General features: G+C 43.7%; 1 protein-coding gene and 1 long non-coding RNA gene across 2 annotated transcripts in view; one reads left to right on the top strand and one right to left on the bottom strand.

Moving 5' to 3' along the window:
- LOC126981872 (uncharacterized) overlaps positions 1-17,123 on the bottom strand; it is a 38,252-nt gene that overhangs the window by 2,409 nt on the left and 18,720 nt on the right. The window contains exons 2-3 of the long non-coding RNA XR_007734241.1: positions 14,369-14,704; positions 164-1,091 (exon numbers count right to left, since the gene is read on the bottom strand). This is a non-coding gene — a long non-coding RNA (uncharacterized LOC126981872). The remainder of the gene's footprint in view (positions 1-163; positions 1,092-14,368; positions 14,705-17,123) is intronic.
- LOC126981871 (uncharacterized) lies at positions 4,913-14,349 on the top strand. Its single transcript, XM_050833464.1, has 6 exons — positions 4,913-4,993; positions 6,338-6,430; positions 10,346-10,588; positions 11,218-11,295; positions 11,646-11,788; positions 13,614-14,349. Exons 2-6 carry the CDS (start codon positions 6,353-6,355, stop codon positions 13,750-13,752), a joined length of 681 nt encoding a protein of 226 aa, XP_050689421.1. The 5' UTR covers positions 4,913-4,993; positions 6,338-6,352; the 3' UTR covers positions 13,753-14,349.

The following is a 17,123-nucleotide window of genomic DNA, read 5'->3' as shown; positions in this document are numbered from 1 at the left end:
TCTCTCTCTCTCTCTCTCTCTCTCTCTCTCCGGTAATTCATGTGAGATGTAAACAAGCATGCATTCTATTCTCTCTCTCTCTCTCTCTCTCTCTCTCTCTCTCTCTCGCCGCAACACACAGGTAAGAGAGCGTGTAATATCTTGTTTGTGTTGCCTAAGTTACCTCATCTTCTACTTTTTCTTCTTTTTCTTTTTGTCTTCTTTTCTTCGCTTGTTTTCTTCTTGTTGTTCTTCTTAGTCTTCTTTTTCTTTGTCTTTGTGATTGTCTTCTTTTTCTACGTCTTTGTGATTGTCTTTCTTCTTTTTCTTCTTTGTATTTTCTTCTTTGTCTTTGCCTTTTCTTCGTCTTTGTCTTTATCTTCTTCCTCTTTTGTCTTCGTCTTCTTATTCTTTTGTCTTTTGTTTTCATCCTGTCTTTTTTTCTTTTTCGTCTTCACCTTCTTCTTCTTGTCTTCTTTTTCATCTACTTTTTCGTCTTTGTTTTCTTTCTTGTCTTCTTCTTATTCTCCTGTCTTTTTTGTTTTAATTCTGTCTTTTTTCTTTCTTGTCTTCACCTTCTTCTTGTCTTCTTTGTTTTCATCCTGTCTTCTTTTGTCTTCTTTTGTCTTCACCTTCTTCTTGTCTTCTTTTTCATCTACTTCTTCGTTCTTTCCTTCTTTTCTTCCTCCATTTTCCCTCTTTGTCTTTGTCTTCTTCCCTGTCTTATTCTCATTCTCTTGTCTTCTTTGTTTTCATCCTGTTTTCTTTTGTCTTCTTTTGTCTTCACCTGCTTCTTCTTGTCTTCTTTTTCATCTAATTCTTCATCTTTATTGTCTTCTTCCTTGTCTTTGTCTTCTTCTTATTCTCCTGTCTTCTTTGTTTTAATCCTCTGTCTTCCTTTCTTTCTTTTTCGTCTTCACCTCCTTCTTCTTCTTGTCTTCTTTTTTCATCTACTTCTGCGTCTTTGTCTTTGTCTTCTTTCTCGTCTTCTTCTTATTCTTTTGTCTTCTTTGTTTTAATCCCCTGTCTTCTTTTTTTTCGTCTTCACCTTCTTCTTCTTGTCTTCTTTTTCATCTCCTTCTTCGTTCTTTCCTTCCTTTCTTCCTCCTTACCTGAAGAAGAAAAAAAAGGAGAAAAGATTAAAACAGAACTCTAGAAGAAAAATAAAAAAAATCATGAAGAAGAAAACGAAGAATAAGAAAGAAAAAAAAAGGGGATCAGAATAAAACAAAACCAAGCAAAAAAAAAAAAAAAAAAAAAAAAAAAACACATTCCTGCTTCCAGATTGCAAAGCTTCTAAAACCACAACTATTAAAAAACAACAACTCAATTTCACCACGTTACCCTCATTATCTATCTATCTATCTAACTGTCTATCTATCTGTCTATCTTTCTATCTGTCTTTCAATCTATCTATCTATATATCTATCTTTATTTTTAACTATCTATCTATCTGTCTTTCTATCTATCTGTCTATCTATCTATCTGTTTTTCTATCTGTCTATCTATCTATCTTTCTATCTGTCTTTTAATCTATCTATCTATCTATCTGTCTTTCTATCTATCTATCTTTCAATCTATCTATCTATCTGTTTGTCTTTCTATCTATCTATCTTTCTATCTGTCTTTCTATCTATCTATCTATCTGTCTTTCTATCTATCTATCTTTATATCTGTCTTTCTATCTATCTATCTGTCTATCTATCTATCTATCGGTCTGTCTTTCTATCTATCTATCTTTATACGATGACCACACCATTTTCTTTTTTTTCCCTTTCTCTCTCATTATTTTACTATGATTTCCCTACTTTCTCTCATTATACTTGTGATTCTCTCTCTCTCTCTCTCTCTCTCTCTCTCTCTCTCTCTCTCTCTCTCTCTCTCTCTCTCCCACACACACGAGAGGTATCAATTATAAGAACAAGGGAAAGTAGAGGAAAGAGAAATTGAATTCGTATAAAAAGAGAAAAAAAAATGAAGAGGAAAAGAGAAAATGAAGGAAAAAATGCCAGAGAGAGAGAGAGAGAGAGAGAGAGAGAGAGAGAGACGCACCCGAGATTGCCTCCCTTCGACAGACTTTAAGAGGTCATCAAACCGCACACTTGACACGCCCATCACTGCAAGGCCAAGACACACACACACACACACACACGCACGCACACAGAGGTATATATATAGATAAACAAAGATATAGAGAGAGACTGAGAAAGACAGATATAAACAAACGTAGCTGGCTTTTTTTTTTAATATATTTCTTTACGCCCTTAAACTGTCTCCTTAACTGTAAGACCCCCCAAAAAAACACAAGGTAAAAATGATTAAAAAGGAAACGAAGAATGAAAAAGAAAAGGAAAAAACGACGAATGAGGAATAAGGAAAAGCATAAGAAGAGGAATAACTGATAAAAGAGGAAGTAAGGAAATGAATCAGACAGGGAAAATTAATGTTCAAGATATGGAAAAACCGATAATATTTAAGAAAGACAAAGGAATGAAACTAATCCCTGAAAAATAAGTTTGATATCGTACAGAGAATAAAAGCAGAATATAAATAGATAGATAAATAGATCAATACACAGATAGCGATATGAAGTAGATATTTGCAATGAGAACTGAATATATAGATTGAATGACATAAGGGAAATAAAAACCAAATATAAGACTGAGAGAGAGAGAGAAAACAAATCGAATGACAAATAATGTACAAAACAACAGATACAAAAAATAGCAAAAAAAAAAAAAATAGAGCAAATAGAATGACAGGCACAAAATGAGATACAAACAAAAAAGAACAAAAAAAAACAACAACTAATAAAATGACAAACACAAATAGATACAAAAAAATACAAAAAAGAGAAAAATAAAATGACACAAAATGAGACAAAATGAAAAAAAAAGAAAAAAATAAAAAATAAATAAATACACAAACAATGCAGAAAATACCTGAGATTCATTAAGATACACAAAATTCCACCTTCTCACTTTCACTTTCAATCAGGCAGGTGAAGACAGGTGAGAGAGGGAGAGTGAAGTGCATGACCGCCTAATTAGATCGCTTACCTGTCCGAATTCTCTCTCTCTCTCTCTCTCTCTCTCTCTCTCTCTCTCTCTCTCTCTCTCTCTCTCTCTCTCTCGTTTTCGTGATATGCAAAAGTGAAAGTAAAACCATATCGTGTGTGTGTGTGTGTGTGTGTGTGTGTGTGTGTGTGTGTGTGTGTGTGTGTGTGTGTGTGTGTGTGTGTGTGTTACTTTTACTTCTTACTTAGAAATTCATAAACTGCTAGTCTCTCTCTCTCTCTCTCTCTCTCTCTCTCTCTCTCTCTCTCTCTCTCTCTCTCTCTCTCTCTCTCTCTCTCTCTCTCTCTCTCTCTCTCGTAATCTTTTCTCCCAATTTTTCCTCTTCTTGTCCCCATTTCCTCCTCCTCCTCCTCCTTCTCCTCCTCCTCCTCCTCCTCCTCCACATAGCCACGCCCCTCATTCAGCTCTTCCACTCTCCTCCAACCCCATTACCTTCCTCCCCCTCCTCCTCCTCCTCCTCCTCCTTCTTCGTAAGTGAGAGGGAGAAAGTAACTTGGCTGGTCACCTCTTTAGGCTTACCCCCCCTCCCTCCCTCCTCCCTCCCTCTTCCTTCCTTCCCTCTCTCTCTCCCTTCCTTCCTTCCTTCCTCTCTTCCTTTCTTCTAATTGCTTGTCCATTTGTCTTCTTTGGTTTCATCTTTACTTCAGTTTCTTCTTCTTCTTTTTCTTCTTGTTTTTCTTCTTGTTTATTTTTATTCTTATTATTATCTACATTTCTTTCTTCTCCTTTTTCCTTCCTTCCATCCCCTTCCTCCTCTCTTCTTTCTCCATTCCTTCCATCCCCTTCCTCCTATTCCTTCGTCATTCCTTCCATCCCCTTCCCCCTCTCTTCCTTCATCATTCCTTCCATCCCCTTCCCCCTCCCTTTCTTCTTCCTTCCTTCCATCCCCTTCCCCCTCTCTTCCTTCTTCCTTCCTTCCATTCCCTTCCTCCTTTCTCCCTTCATTACAATTTGCTTACCTTCCCTGCTTTCTCTTCCCTTTCCCTTTCCTCTCCAGCTTCCCATAAAAAAAGGAAAAAACAGGGAAAAATAAAGAGGAAGAGGAGAGTTAAGGAGAGGGAGGGGTGGAGAGAGGGGGAGATAGAGGAAGAAGTAAGGAGAAGGGAAAAAAAGAAAAGGGAAGAGAAGGAGAGGAGACAGCGGGAAAAAAATATAAATGAGGAGAAAAGTCTAGGAGGGGAAATGACGGAAAGGGAATGGAGAGAAGAAGAGAGAGGAAAAGATTGAAAAGATTGAAGAGAGAGAAGATTAAAGAGAGAGGAAAAGATGGAAAATAAATGGAAGAGAAGAAGAGAAGAGAATAAGGAGGATAAAGAAAGGAAGGAGAGGAAACAGGACAAGGTTGAATGAGGGAAAGGAGATGGAAGAAGATGAAGAAGAAAAGAAGGAGGAAAAAGAAAAGAAGAGGAGGAAACAGGACAAGGTTGAATGAGGGAAAGAAGATGGAAGAAGATGAAGAAGAAAAGAAGGAGGAAAAAGAAAGAAAGGAGAAAACAGGACAAGGTTGAATGAGGGAAAGAAGATGAAGGAAAATGAAGAAGAAAAGAAGGAGGAAAAAGAAAGAAAGGAGAAAACAGGACAAGGTTGAATGAGGGAAAAAAGATGGAAGAAGATGAAGAAGAAAAGAAGGAGGAAAAAGAAAAGAAGAGGAGAAAACAGGACAAGGTTGAATGAGGGAAAGAAGATGAAGGAAAATGAAGAAGAAAAGATGGAGGAAAAAGGGAAGGGAGAGGGGGATATCTGGAGCAAAAGAAGAAGGGGAGGGGGGAATTGAAGGTAAGGAGGGGGTGAGGAAGAAGGGGAGGGGAGGGGAAGGTGAAGGGGAGGGAAGAAGAGAGAGGAAATCAGAAGTATAACAATTCCCAGCAAGTCAGTGAACGTAAAGGTTGTGCTCAGTCAAGACGTGCTGTGCTGTGCTGACTGGTGGCGCTGAACCGGTGGGTGACTGGACAAGTGGGTGACTGGATGACTGGATGACTGGTTAACTAGATGACCGGATAACTAAGGATAACTAAATGAATGCTTAACTAGATAATTGGTTAACTTGACTGGATGACTGACTAACTGGCTGACTGGATGACTGACTAACTGGCTGACTGGATGACTGACTAACTGGCTGACTGGATGACTGACTAACTGGCTGACTGGATGACTGACTAACTGGCTGACTGGATGACTGACTAACTGGCTGACTGGATGACTGACTAACTGGCTGACTGGATGACTGACTAACTGGCTGACTGGATGACTGACTAACTGGCTGACTGGATGACTGACTAACTGGCTGACTGGATGACTGACTAACTGGCTGACTGGATGGGTGGCTGACTGGATGACTGGGTGTCTGACTGGATGACTGAGTGACTAAAATGAATGAGTGATGAGTGACTGACTGGATGACCGACTGACTGGTTAAATGACTGGATGTATGACTGGGTGAATAACTGGGTGGATGACTAGCTGGATGACTGATTGTTGACTGGATGACTGGATGACTGATTAACTGGATGACTGGTTGGTTGGATGACTGACTGACTGGATGACTGACTGACTGGATGACTGACTGACTGGATGACTGACTGATTGGATGACTGACTGATTGGATGACTGACTGACTGGATGACTGACTGACTGACTGACTGGATGACTGGATGACTGACTGACTGGCTGACTGGCTGATTGGATGACTGGCTGATTGGATGACTGACTGATTGGATGACTGATTGACTGGATGACTGATTGACTGGATGACTGATTGACTGGATGACTGATTGACTGGATGACTGACTGATTGGATGACTGACTGATTGGATGACTGATTGACTGGATGACTGACGGACTGGATAACTGGGAGGTTAACTGGCCAAGAGATTAAAACCATGTATGACTGAGTGGATGAGTGGTTGACCGGATGACTGAGTGCATGATTGAATGACTGGATGACTGAATGACTGGATTAATGGATGACTGACTGACTGGATGACTGAATAAGTGAAGGATTAACTGACTGGATGACCGAGGGATTGAAAGTAAACATGACCAATTAAATGGATGACTGTGAGTGGATGAAAAGACTGTGTTGTTCCCTGACTGACTTCCCATCCCTTCAAACACCTCCCCTTTCTTAACCCTTCCCCTTCCACTCCCCTTCTTTCACCCCTTCAACCCCCCTTCCCCTTCCTCCACATCCTCCCTCCCCCCCCTTCCCCATCACCTCCCTCTCCCCCCCAGCTAACCCCAGTGCATTCACCTCCCCCTGACTCCTCCCCCGTCTCCCCCAGGTCCCCCAGAGAAAGATGAAGTCGGTGGTGTGTGTGGTTGTGGTGGTGGCGGCGGTGATGGTGGTGGAGGGAGAAGCGACGACAGGAGGAAAGGTAAGATTTAAAACAAGGTAATTAGAGGGGAAAATACAGGTGAGAGAGAGAGAGAGAGAGAGAGAGAATGTGGTGGTGGTGGCAGATGCTGTGAAAGTCAAGTTGTTAGTTATTTTTATCACTATTATTAACATTATTATCACTCATTATATTAGACACTTTGCCTACTCTCTCTCTCTCTCTCTCTCTCTCTCTCTCTGGCAGGTAAGTACAGGTGGCGTGTTGTAATCAGTGGTCAGGTAAATGCAGTGCGTCCAGGTGACCTTAATAATGCAGCCCACTCTCCCTTTCTCTCTCTCTCTCTGTGTCTGTCTCTGTGTCTGTCTCTGTCTCTCTCTGTGTCTGTCTCTGTCTCTCTCTCTCTCTCTGTCTGTCTCTCTCTCTCTGTCTGTCTCTCTCTCTCTCTCTGTCTGTCTCTGTCTCTCTCTCTGTCTGTCTCTGTCTCTCTCTCTCTGTCTGTCTCTGTCTCTCTCTCTCTGTCTGTCTCTGTCTCTCTCTCTCTGTCTGTCTCTGTCTCTCTCTCTCTGTCTGTCTCTGTCTCTCTCTCTCTGTCTGTCTCTCTCTCTCTGTCTGTCTCTGTCTCTCTGTCTGTCTCTGTCTCTGTCTCTGTCTGTCTCTCTCTCTCTGTCTCTCTCTCTGTCTGTCTCTGTCTGTCTCTGTCTGTCTCTCTGTCTCTCTCTCTCTCTCTCTCTCTCTCTCTCTCTCTCTCTCTCTCTCTCTCTCTCTCTCTCTCTCTCTCTCGATGGTTATTTGCATGTTTATTTTTGTTTTGTTTCTATTTTTAGCTTTGCCTGAGAGAGAGAGAGAGAGAGAGAGAAAAACACCAACCCACCTCACAACCTTGACCACTTAAGTAACTCCTCCTCCTCGGGTCACGACAGGCAAAAAAAAAAAAAAAAAAAAACAGATTGCACACACTCGTAATTATAGACCAAAGAAAACGGAACACACACCTTGATTAGCAACACCTGTAGTACTTACCTGAGTCTTTAATTACAGGTAAGAATATATATCCTCTCTCTCTCTCTCTCTCTCTCTCTCTCTCTCTCTCTCTCTCTCTCTCTCTCTCTCTCTCTCTCTCTCTCTCTCTTTTCCCTCCTTTTTCCCTCCCTTTCCCCCCTTTACCTCCCCCCTCCCTTTTCATCTTCAATATATCCTTCCTCTCTCTTCCTTCCCCTTTTTCCTCTCTCCCTTTTCCCTCCCTCTTCCCTCTTCATCAACCCCCCTTCCCTTCGTCTGCTCTGGTTATTCCTTTTCCTTCCCTGTTTCCTAAGTTTTTTTTCTTTTTCCTCCATCTTTTCTTCATCTCTTTATCTTCCACCCTTTCCTCCTCCTCACCTTTCCTCTCCTCTTCCTCCATTCTTCTCTCTTTTCTCTGTTTTCTCTTCACTTTCCTCCTCTCCTTCCTCTCTCCTACTCGAATCTCTCCTTCCATTTTTTTCTATCTCTTCTTTCTCCATTCCTTCCTCTTCTCTCCTCTTCCTCTTCCTCTCTTCTCACCTTCCCTCCTCCTCCATCCCTCCCTCTAGTCACATACCTGCACTAATTGTTAATACCTTGATTAATTAATCACGGATTAAACCACTAATTCACAACTATATTAGTTGTTCACACCTCGGTTATAATCATACAGGTAGGCAAAGTAATTAGTGACCTAGGCTAACATGTTCTAATAAGTGCCGCGGTAACTAATTAGCGACACACCTTCTCATACCTTTGCAAGTACAGGTAGAAAACGCTGTTCATACCTGTACTAAACGACATCTTAATTACAGGTGAGGAAGCCGCATTAATTACGCAACCAAACACACCTGTACTTGAACCTTAATTATCCCCAGGTAAAAAAAGACTTTAATTACACCCTTTGCCTTAATTATTCATGAGTAGGGAAGAAACACCTTTAACCAGTTACGTTAGGGTCATGGCTCCGTGGTACAGTTGCCCGCATGCCTGGTTACGACTCCGCGGGCATGGGTTCGAATCCCGGCCCGGGTAGACCAGCGTTGGGGTAGATGACGTTCAGCTCACCCGGCTATTCAACCTTTCCTTTTTCACGTTTATTTCTCTTCCTTCCGTTCCCTTCTTTTTCCTAATCTTTTCTTCTTGTTCTTCTCTTTCTGTCTCTCTCTCCTCTTCTCTTTTCTTTTCTCTTTCTTCCTTCCTCCACCTTTCTTTCCTTTTTCTCTTCTCTTTATTTCCCTTCCTCTTCCCTTCCCATTCCTTGCATCCTTCCTCCCTTTCCTTCTCTCCTTTTTTCTCTTTTTCTCTTCCCTTCCCTTTTCTCTCCTCTTCCCATTTCTCGCATCCTTCCTTCCTTCCTTGTTCTCCTTTTTCTTCTCTTCTCTTTCCTATTATCTTGCTCTCCTTCCTCCTCCTCCTCCTTCCTCCCATTCTCTAACTGCCTGTCCTCATTTCTTCCCCTCCCCATCTCTTCCTCCTCCTCCTCCTCCTCCTCCGGGCTGGGCGATCAATGGGTACCTGTGAACACCTGAGGGAGGTAAACTGTGGTAATTCCAGACTTCATAGCAACGAAGCCAGATTATCGTATCCACCGCATTGTATTTTCCGTTTTTCGACACTTAACTGTTGCAAAACGACATCAATAATTAACCATTTCAACGACAACTATTAATGAATCTTGGTATTGGGGTGCAGGCGATAGTTTACGGGCCGGAAATATGTAAATGGAAGACGTTTTGTACGATAATCTGTCCACTCGGCTTCACAGGCTCAGAGGGTCAATGGTTCGGAGATGAGCACCGCAGCCACGCGCATCTATCAAGACCCGAAATTGACCTCCCTTTTGGCTACTTTTGTATTTCATCTTTCATAGGAACAGAGACTACCGGGCTTTTTTTTTTCAACGCTTTCTTTTTGTTACCTTTGAACGGCTTCCATTGTTGTAAAAAAGAAAAAATAGAAAAAAACAAGAAAAAAAACTAGTATATGTACCCAGCTTTACCGTTACCTTATGATTACAGGTGAAATGAGTCCCTTTACCGTAATGATCCCCAGGTAGGAAGCAACACCTTATTAGTTACGTGTATCAGTCGTAATCACAGGTGAAACGACGCCTTTTAGTCATCCCCAGGTGCAAGACACTTAGTACTCGCATCCGTCTTAATTACAGGTGAGACGTGTGACTTTTTTACCTTGCTCATCCCCAGGTAACACGCTCAATTACTCCCGTCCGTCATAATCACAGGTGGAATGGCATCTTTCATCTCAATCATCCACAGGTAGACACTAATTACACTTCTTAATCACAGGGGAGAAGAGACCATTCACCTTGATCATCCCAGGTAACACACGCTAATTACACACACACGTTTTAATCACAGGTGAGACGCGACCTTTTAACTTACTCATCTTCAGGTAAGGACACTAATTACTCCCATGTGTCTTTAATACAGGTGAAATGAGGGTCTATTTACCTTGATCATCCCAGGTAACTCACTAATTACTCCCATAAGTCTTAATAAGAGGTGAGACGTGCCTCCGTATCTTTATTATCCCCAGGTAGGATGAAAAAGCCTTAATTAACTTCAGGTGTCTTAATCAAAGGTGAGGCGGGGCATTTACCTTGATCATCCACAGGTACCCCACTAATTACCTCCATCCGTCATAATCACAGGTGGATGGACACCTTTCATCTCAATCATCCACATGTAGACACTAATTACACCTCTTAATCACAGGTGAGGCGAGACCATTCACCTTGATCATCCCAGGTAACACTCACTAATTAATCACACACGTTTTAATCACAGGTGAGACGCGACCTTTTAACTTACTCATCTTCAGGTAAAAACAGTAATTACTCCCATGCGTCTTAAATACAGGTGAAATGAGGGGCTATTTACCTTGATCATCCCAGGTAACTCACTAATTACTCCCCGTCTGTCTCAACCACAGGTGAAGCGACAGATCTATTACCCGGACAGTCAGAGAACGGGACAACTCCCTCTGTCCCCCGAGTACCCCGCCCCCTCCGGCCCCTCCGAGTACAGCCCCCGCCCCCCGCAGCGCCCCGCCCGGCCGACCTACCAGGAACCCGCCCGGCCGACCTACCAGGCTCGCCCCCATAGCAGCGAGGAATACGAGAAGAAGAACAGCATCCCGGGGGAGCCTGGCGTGGACTACCCGATCTATGACAAGGTGAGGTGTGGGTGGTGGTGGTGGTGGTTGGGTGGTAGGGGGTAATGGTGACAGTATGGGGATGATTTGGTGGTGGTATAGTGATGGTGGTGTCGATCTAGTGGTGTGGTGGTGTTTTGGTGTTCACAGTGTTTGTTGATATAGTGGAGTTTACATGGTGATGATGGTGTTGGTCATGGTGGTGATATAAGATGTTTGTGATGGCCTTGGTGGTGGTGATGGTGGTGATACAATTAGGTTGCATAACAAGTTTCTGAACCTGCCTTTAATCTATCCATAAATCTTACTCTTCCAACCGGTCTGCCTCTATCTATCTCTATCTATCTATCTACATCCCTCCACCTATCACTGCCTACCTGGTTTTTATATATCACACCTGTTCTCTCCTATCTATCTGTATATCTATCAATCCTATCCATCTATCTATCTATCTATCTATCCACCTCTTCTATTTATCTACTTCCCTCCACCTATCAATGCCTACCTGCTTTATATATCACACCTGTTCTCTCCTATCTATCTATCTGTCTATCTATCAATCCTATCTATCTATCTATATCTATCCACCTCTCTTCACCTGTCTCTGTCCACCTGTCTCATTTCTCACACCTGTCCTCTCCCGTCTCCAGATTCCCTACACCAAGTTCAGCTGCTCCGATGTGCCCTACAGACCCGGTATTTACGCCAACCCCGAGGCCGGCTGCCAGGTGTGTGTGTGTGTGTGTGTGTGTGTGTGTGTGTGTGTTATGTATGCGTACCCCAAGTAACTGTGTGTGGATATGATTACGTGTGTGTGTGTGTGTGTGTGTGTGTGTGTGTGTGTGTGTGTGTGTGTGTGTGTGTGTGTCAACTATGTAACCTGTGTGTGTATGTATGTGTGTACCTGTGTGTGTGTACGTCATCTGTGTACCAGTGTGTTTGTTTGTTTTCCAGAGTATATGTGGGTATATCAGATGTGTACCAGTCTGTGTGTGTGTGTGTCATTTGTGTATGTGTGTGTGTGTACCTATTGTGTGTGTGCGTGTCACCTGTGTATACCTGTGTGTGTGTGTTGCAGGTGTACCACGTGTGTGATGACGACAGGTACGGTCCCCAGGGCGCCCAGTTTCTCTGTACAAATGGCACGCTCTTCAACCAGGAAGTGTTCACCTGTGACTGGTGGTACAACGTGGACTGCTCAAAGGCTACGTCGTTCTACAGGTGTGTGGGGCGCTGGGCAGGTGTGGGGTGTGTGAAGGTGTGTGGTGCGTTGGGTAGGTGTGGGGGTCGCTGGGGAGGTGTGAGGCGTTGGGCAGGTGTGAGGCGTTGGGCAGGTGTGGGGTGTGTGAAGGTGTGTGGGGCGCTGGGCAGGTGTGGGGGTCGCTGGGGAGGTGTGAGGCGTTGGGCAGGTGTGAGGCGTTGGGCAGGTGTGGGGTGTGTGAAGGTGTGTGGTGTGTGTGAAGGTGTGTGGGGTGCTGAGCAGGTGTGGGGTGTGTGCAGGTGTGTGTGGCGTTGGGCAGTGTTGGTTGGCCGGTCATTCCAGTGGGTTATTCCAGTTCGTAATTCTAGTTCCTTCCAGTTCGTCATTTTAGTCGGTCATTCCACATGGCAGTATGGTCGGTTTCTTCCAGTTTGTCCTTCCAGTGAGTCATTCCAGTTGGTTAGTCTGCTTTGTCATTTCAGTTTGTCGTTCCAGTTCACAAGCCAGTCAGTCATTTTAAAGGTGGATCATTACACCGCTGAATTAGTCTGAACAAGTGAATAGGTCTTTGTACAGGGTAGTCACTATTGGGCAGGCAGTCAGTCTAAAGGTAAGTAGGTCATTGAATAAGTGGGTAATTGTAGAGGTAGGTAATTATATAGGTAGGTCATTCAGCAGGTAGGTCAGTTAGCAGGTAGGTCATTGTACAGGTAAGTCATTTAGAAGGTAGGTCATTCAGCAGGTAGGTCAGTTAACAGGTAGGTCATTGTACAGGTAAGTCATTTAGAAGGTAGGTCATTCAGCAGGTAGGTCATTCAGCACGTCAGTCATTCTATAAGTCAGTCAATCAGTCACAACCTCAATCAGTCACTACCCCAACCATTACCCCTTACTATCAACCCCCTGACATTGCTATCCCCCAACCAACAACCATCACTTACTGTTATACCCCGCCCCCCCCCTCCACCCACCACCACTACCTCCCCCCTCATCGCTACCCACCATCACTACCCTCTCCCTCAGCCACTAACCATTGCTTACCCTCCCTTTAACCATCACCCATACATTACCTCACCACTACCGCTAATCGACCATACTATTACGACTACCCTTTGCTAGCCACTCCCGTCCCGCCTCCCATGCCTACCATCGCTACCGGCTACCATTATTAACCTACTACCGTAAGACCCCTCCTCCCCCCTTACTATCCATTACGTCTCCATATTATAGTTAATGGACGAAAGTTGGAAAGTTTCGTTTAGTCGGCGCAACATCTGTGGTCATATGCCGGAGAGAGACAGAAGGGGAAGGAATTATAGGAGAAGGGAACAGACCCCAGGAGACGGGACACAACCCCCGATTAATACCTGGTACCCATTCACTGCTGGGTGGACAGGGGCGTTGGGTATCGGAAAAGCCGCCCAAATGTTTCCACTCCGCCCGGGAATCGAACCCGGGCTCTCTCAGTTGTGAGCCGAGTTTGGGGTCAGGGAGCATATTTAAACTACTCCAACCGAACTTTACATAACCTCTAACGCCTCGACCTCCCTCCTAACACCACCCCCACAAAAAAAAAGGTATGATGCGCCGATAAACTAGAGAAGTACAACAGTATGTGAGACCTTGGAAAGCTTATTATTCTCGTGGGGGCAATATTGGAGGCGCGTAATGAATCTCCATATTAACCATACTATAAATTCTACCTTCCACACCCATTAACCTCCCTTACTCTTACCCATTTCCCCATTAGCATGAACACCCCTTTATCCATTCCACCCTTTCCCCCTAACCACCATTACCATCCCTCACCTACCCCTCAACACCCCCTTACCCTTTACCCCTTAGCCTGAACGAGGACCCGGAGTTCAACCCTTACTACCAGAAGCCGTACGAAGGGCCCCTAGCCAGCCCCGCCCCCTACGCTGATGGCCCCGCCCCCTATGCTGACGCCCCCGCCCCACCCAGAAACCCCTACTACCAGTGATGATGATGATGATTGGGGGTGATAAGGGTCGGGGGTGATTAGATGTGGAGTTTATGGGTTCAATGTGCTCTTGTGACCTGACCTTTACCCCCCTTTCTCCTCCTCCTCCTCCTCCTCCTCCTCCTCCTCCTCCTCCTCCCCTTCTTCCTTCTCCTTTCCCCTTCCTTCTTCTTTCCCCTTCCTTCTCCTCTCCCCTTCCTTTTCCTCTTCTCCACTTCCGTCTCCTCTCCCCTTCTCCTCTTCTCCACTTCCGTCTCCTCTCCCCTTCCTTCTCCTCTCCCCTTCCTTCTCCTCTCCCCTTCCTTCTCCTCTCCCCTTCCTCCTCCTCCTCCTCTTCCTCCCCTTCTTTCTCCTCTCCCCTTCCTCCTCACCCTCCCCTTCTTCCTTCTCCTTTCCACTTCCTTCTCCTCTCCCCTTCCTCCTCCTCCTCCCCTTCTTCTTTCTCCTCTCCCCTTCTTTCTCCCCCTCCCTTCCCTCCTATTTCGCCTCATTGGGAAGAAGCTAATGTTTTTTTTTTTCTTCTAATTATTTATGTATGAATGTTTCCTGTGTTTTTTGTTTTTTGTAACGGAAATATAAATTGTCTGGTTACCTTTATCATGTTTGTTTTGCTTACCTTGCTTGTTGTTGTTGTTGTTGTTGTTGTTGTTGTTGTTTGTCATCTTCGTCCTCTTCGGTTTTTTTTTTTTTTACGTCTCTTATTCCTCCTCTTCCACGTCCTCCTCTTCTTCCTCTTCTTCCTCCTTTCTAGTCCTCCATTTGCTTCTTTTCCTCTTCATTATCATCTTCTTTCACTATTTTGTCTTCCTTCCATTCCTTTTTCTTCACTTCTCCAGTAGTTTTTCTTCGCTTTGTTCTCTTCTTCCTCTTTCATCCTCTTTCTTCCTCTTTTTTCCTCTTCTTCCTCCTCTTCCTCGTCCGCCTTCCACTCTTCTCGCCGGCTGCTGCAACACTGGGGAAGGAGAGGAAAGGAATGAAGCCTCGGACCTCGCGAAAAGCTTCAGGGGGTTCAGTCGAGCTGTTTCGAAGCACACGACGAAGGAGTAGTCACGGGAAGCGGTTTAGTTGTTTTGATTCACTTTTTTTCATTTGTTTTTGGTCGTGGGTTAAAAATATCTATCTATCTTTCTATCTATCTAATTATCTTTCAGTCTGTCAGTCTATCTATCCGTCCATCAGTCTATCTATCTATCTATCAGTCTATCTCTTTGTCTAACTACCCAACTATTAATTTCCAAGTTTAGTTTCCTTGTCTCTCTCCTGTTTCTGTCTTTGTCTGTCGCTATGTCTATGGTACTAAGCTACACACACACACACACACACACACACACACACACGGTACTTATCCAACCGGCCTCTTGTAGACTCCTTACGTTCTTATGTTCTTATGTTCTTCCATCTGTATCTATACCTCATTTATTTGACTTTTTTAATACCTGTAGATACCTGTCAACTCAAATAGGGTGAATCTAATCAATGATGTCAGGGTATTCTCAATGCTGTGTGGAGATAAAGCTCAAATCTCAGGTGTTTTGGAATGTCTTTAAAAATCTTGGTAAGGTGTACGGTTAACGCTTCTTTTTTTAATACCTGTAGATACCTGTCCTGTCAAAAAGGGTGAATCTAATCAATGATATCAGGGTATTCTCAATGCTGTGTGGAGATAAAGTTCAAATCTCAGGTGTTTTGGAATGTCTTTAAAAATCTTGGTAAGGTGTACGGTTAACGCTTCTTTTTTTAATACCTGTAGATACCTGTCAACTCAAATAGGGTGAATATAATCAATGATATCAGGGTATTCTCAATGCTGTGTGGAGGTAAAGTTAAAATCTCAGCTGTTTTGGAATGAGTGTCTCTGAAAATCGTGGTAACATGTACGGTTAACGCTTCTTTTTTCAATACCTGTAGATACCTGTCTAGTCAAATAGGGTGAATCTTATCAATGGTTTCAGTTTAGTCTCAATGCTGTGTGGAGGTAAAGTTAAAATCTCAGCTGTTTTGGAATGAGTGTTTCTGAAAATCGTGGTAACATGTATAGAGTTCAAGGGTTGACGCCTCTGAAGCAGCTTAAGAAATATTAAAGTCTGCCTCGCCATCTTGTGTTTTCTTTGATGTGATGAGAAAGTTGGTGATTGAATGGTGGACAAAATTACACAAGAGTTCATGAATAAATGATCAGAAAATACATTGACATTACAAAAAATACTACTCAAAATCATAAAATAAACAACAGAAAATGAAAGTGGATAAGCGTTCTGTTAAGGCCCTATCCGAATTTACTTGTCCCTATCCTGACCTATCGTGGGAAAAAAAAAATATCTATTGGTCAGTAGCCGCGGCCTCCCAGACACACACAAACAGTACCCCTGACCCACATTACATAGATATATTCCTGTGTGTGTTGCAATGTCAAATACAGGCACTTAAGAGGCCAGTGAACTCTGACACAATAAAAGGAGGGAGGCTGTTCACTCTACTTAATGTGTCTGTAGTGCCTGGTCCGTATTTGTCCCGTATCCAGATGGTCCAACGGTTCTATTATGTCGGATACGGGAGGAATATGTATTTATGTATTTATGTATTTGGTGAGGTATTGTGTGTGTAATGCTTTCCACGAGAGGACACACACACACACACACACACACACACACACACACATATAGGCCTCCTCCTCCCCCTCTCCCCCTCTCCTCCCCACACACACACTAGGAAAAGGATCTACATCTCTTGAAAGTTACCAAACATGACTGCGTCGCTTCGGAAGGAGGTCAAACACATTACTTATAGGCACAGGGGAACAGGGACGAACAGGTGGTGGAGGAGGAAAAAAGAAAAAAAAAGTAAAACGAGTTCGAGGAAAAGTAAATAAGTTCCCCGAAGAATGACTGACTGACTGGCTGACTGACCGACTCATGAACTGACTGAGTGTAAGACCGCCTGACTGGATGACTGACTGACTGATTGGATGACTGACTGACTAACTGCCTGGCTGACTGACTGACTAACCGACTGCATGACTGCCTAATTTGATGACTGACTGACTGACTGACTGGCTGACTGACCGACTCATGAACTAACTGAGTGTATGACCGCTTGACTGGATGACTGACTGCATGACTGACTGACTGATTGGATGACTGACTGACTGACTGACTGACTGACTGACTGATTGGATGACTGACTGATTGGATGACTGACTGACTGACTGACTGACGGACTAACTGGCTGGCTGACTGACTGACTAACTGACTGCATGACTGACTGAGTGGATGACTGACTGACTGACTGACTGACTGCATGACTGACTGATTGGATGACTGATCGACTGACTGGATGACTGACTGACTGACTGACTGACTAGCTAATTAACT

The sequence above is a fragment of the Eriocheir sinensis genome, chromosome 49 (assembly GCF_024679095.1).
Source record: "Eriocheir sinensis breed Jianghai 21 chromosome 49, ASM2467909v1, whole genome shotgun sequence".
NCBI lineage: Eukaryota > Metazoa > Arthropoda > Malacostraca > Decapoda > Varunidae > Eriocheir > Eriocheir sinensis.
This window is presented reverse-complemented; position numbering and strand designations above follow the sequence as displayed.

Coding starts and splice junctions, on each gene's coding strand:
- LOC126981871 (XM_050833464.1), top strand. CDS start 6,353: ATGAAGTCGGTGGTGTGTGTGGTTGTGGTGGTGGCGGCGGTGATGGTG. Junction 6,431..10,345: donor AAGCGACGACAGGAGGAAAG/GTAAGATTTAAA, acceptor TCTCAACCACAG/GTGAAGCGACAGATCTATTA. Junction 11,789..13,613: donor AAGGCTACGTCGTTCTACAG/GTGTGTGGGGCG, acceptor TTTACCCCTTAG/CCTGAACGAGGACCCGGAGT.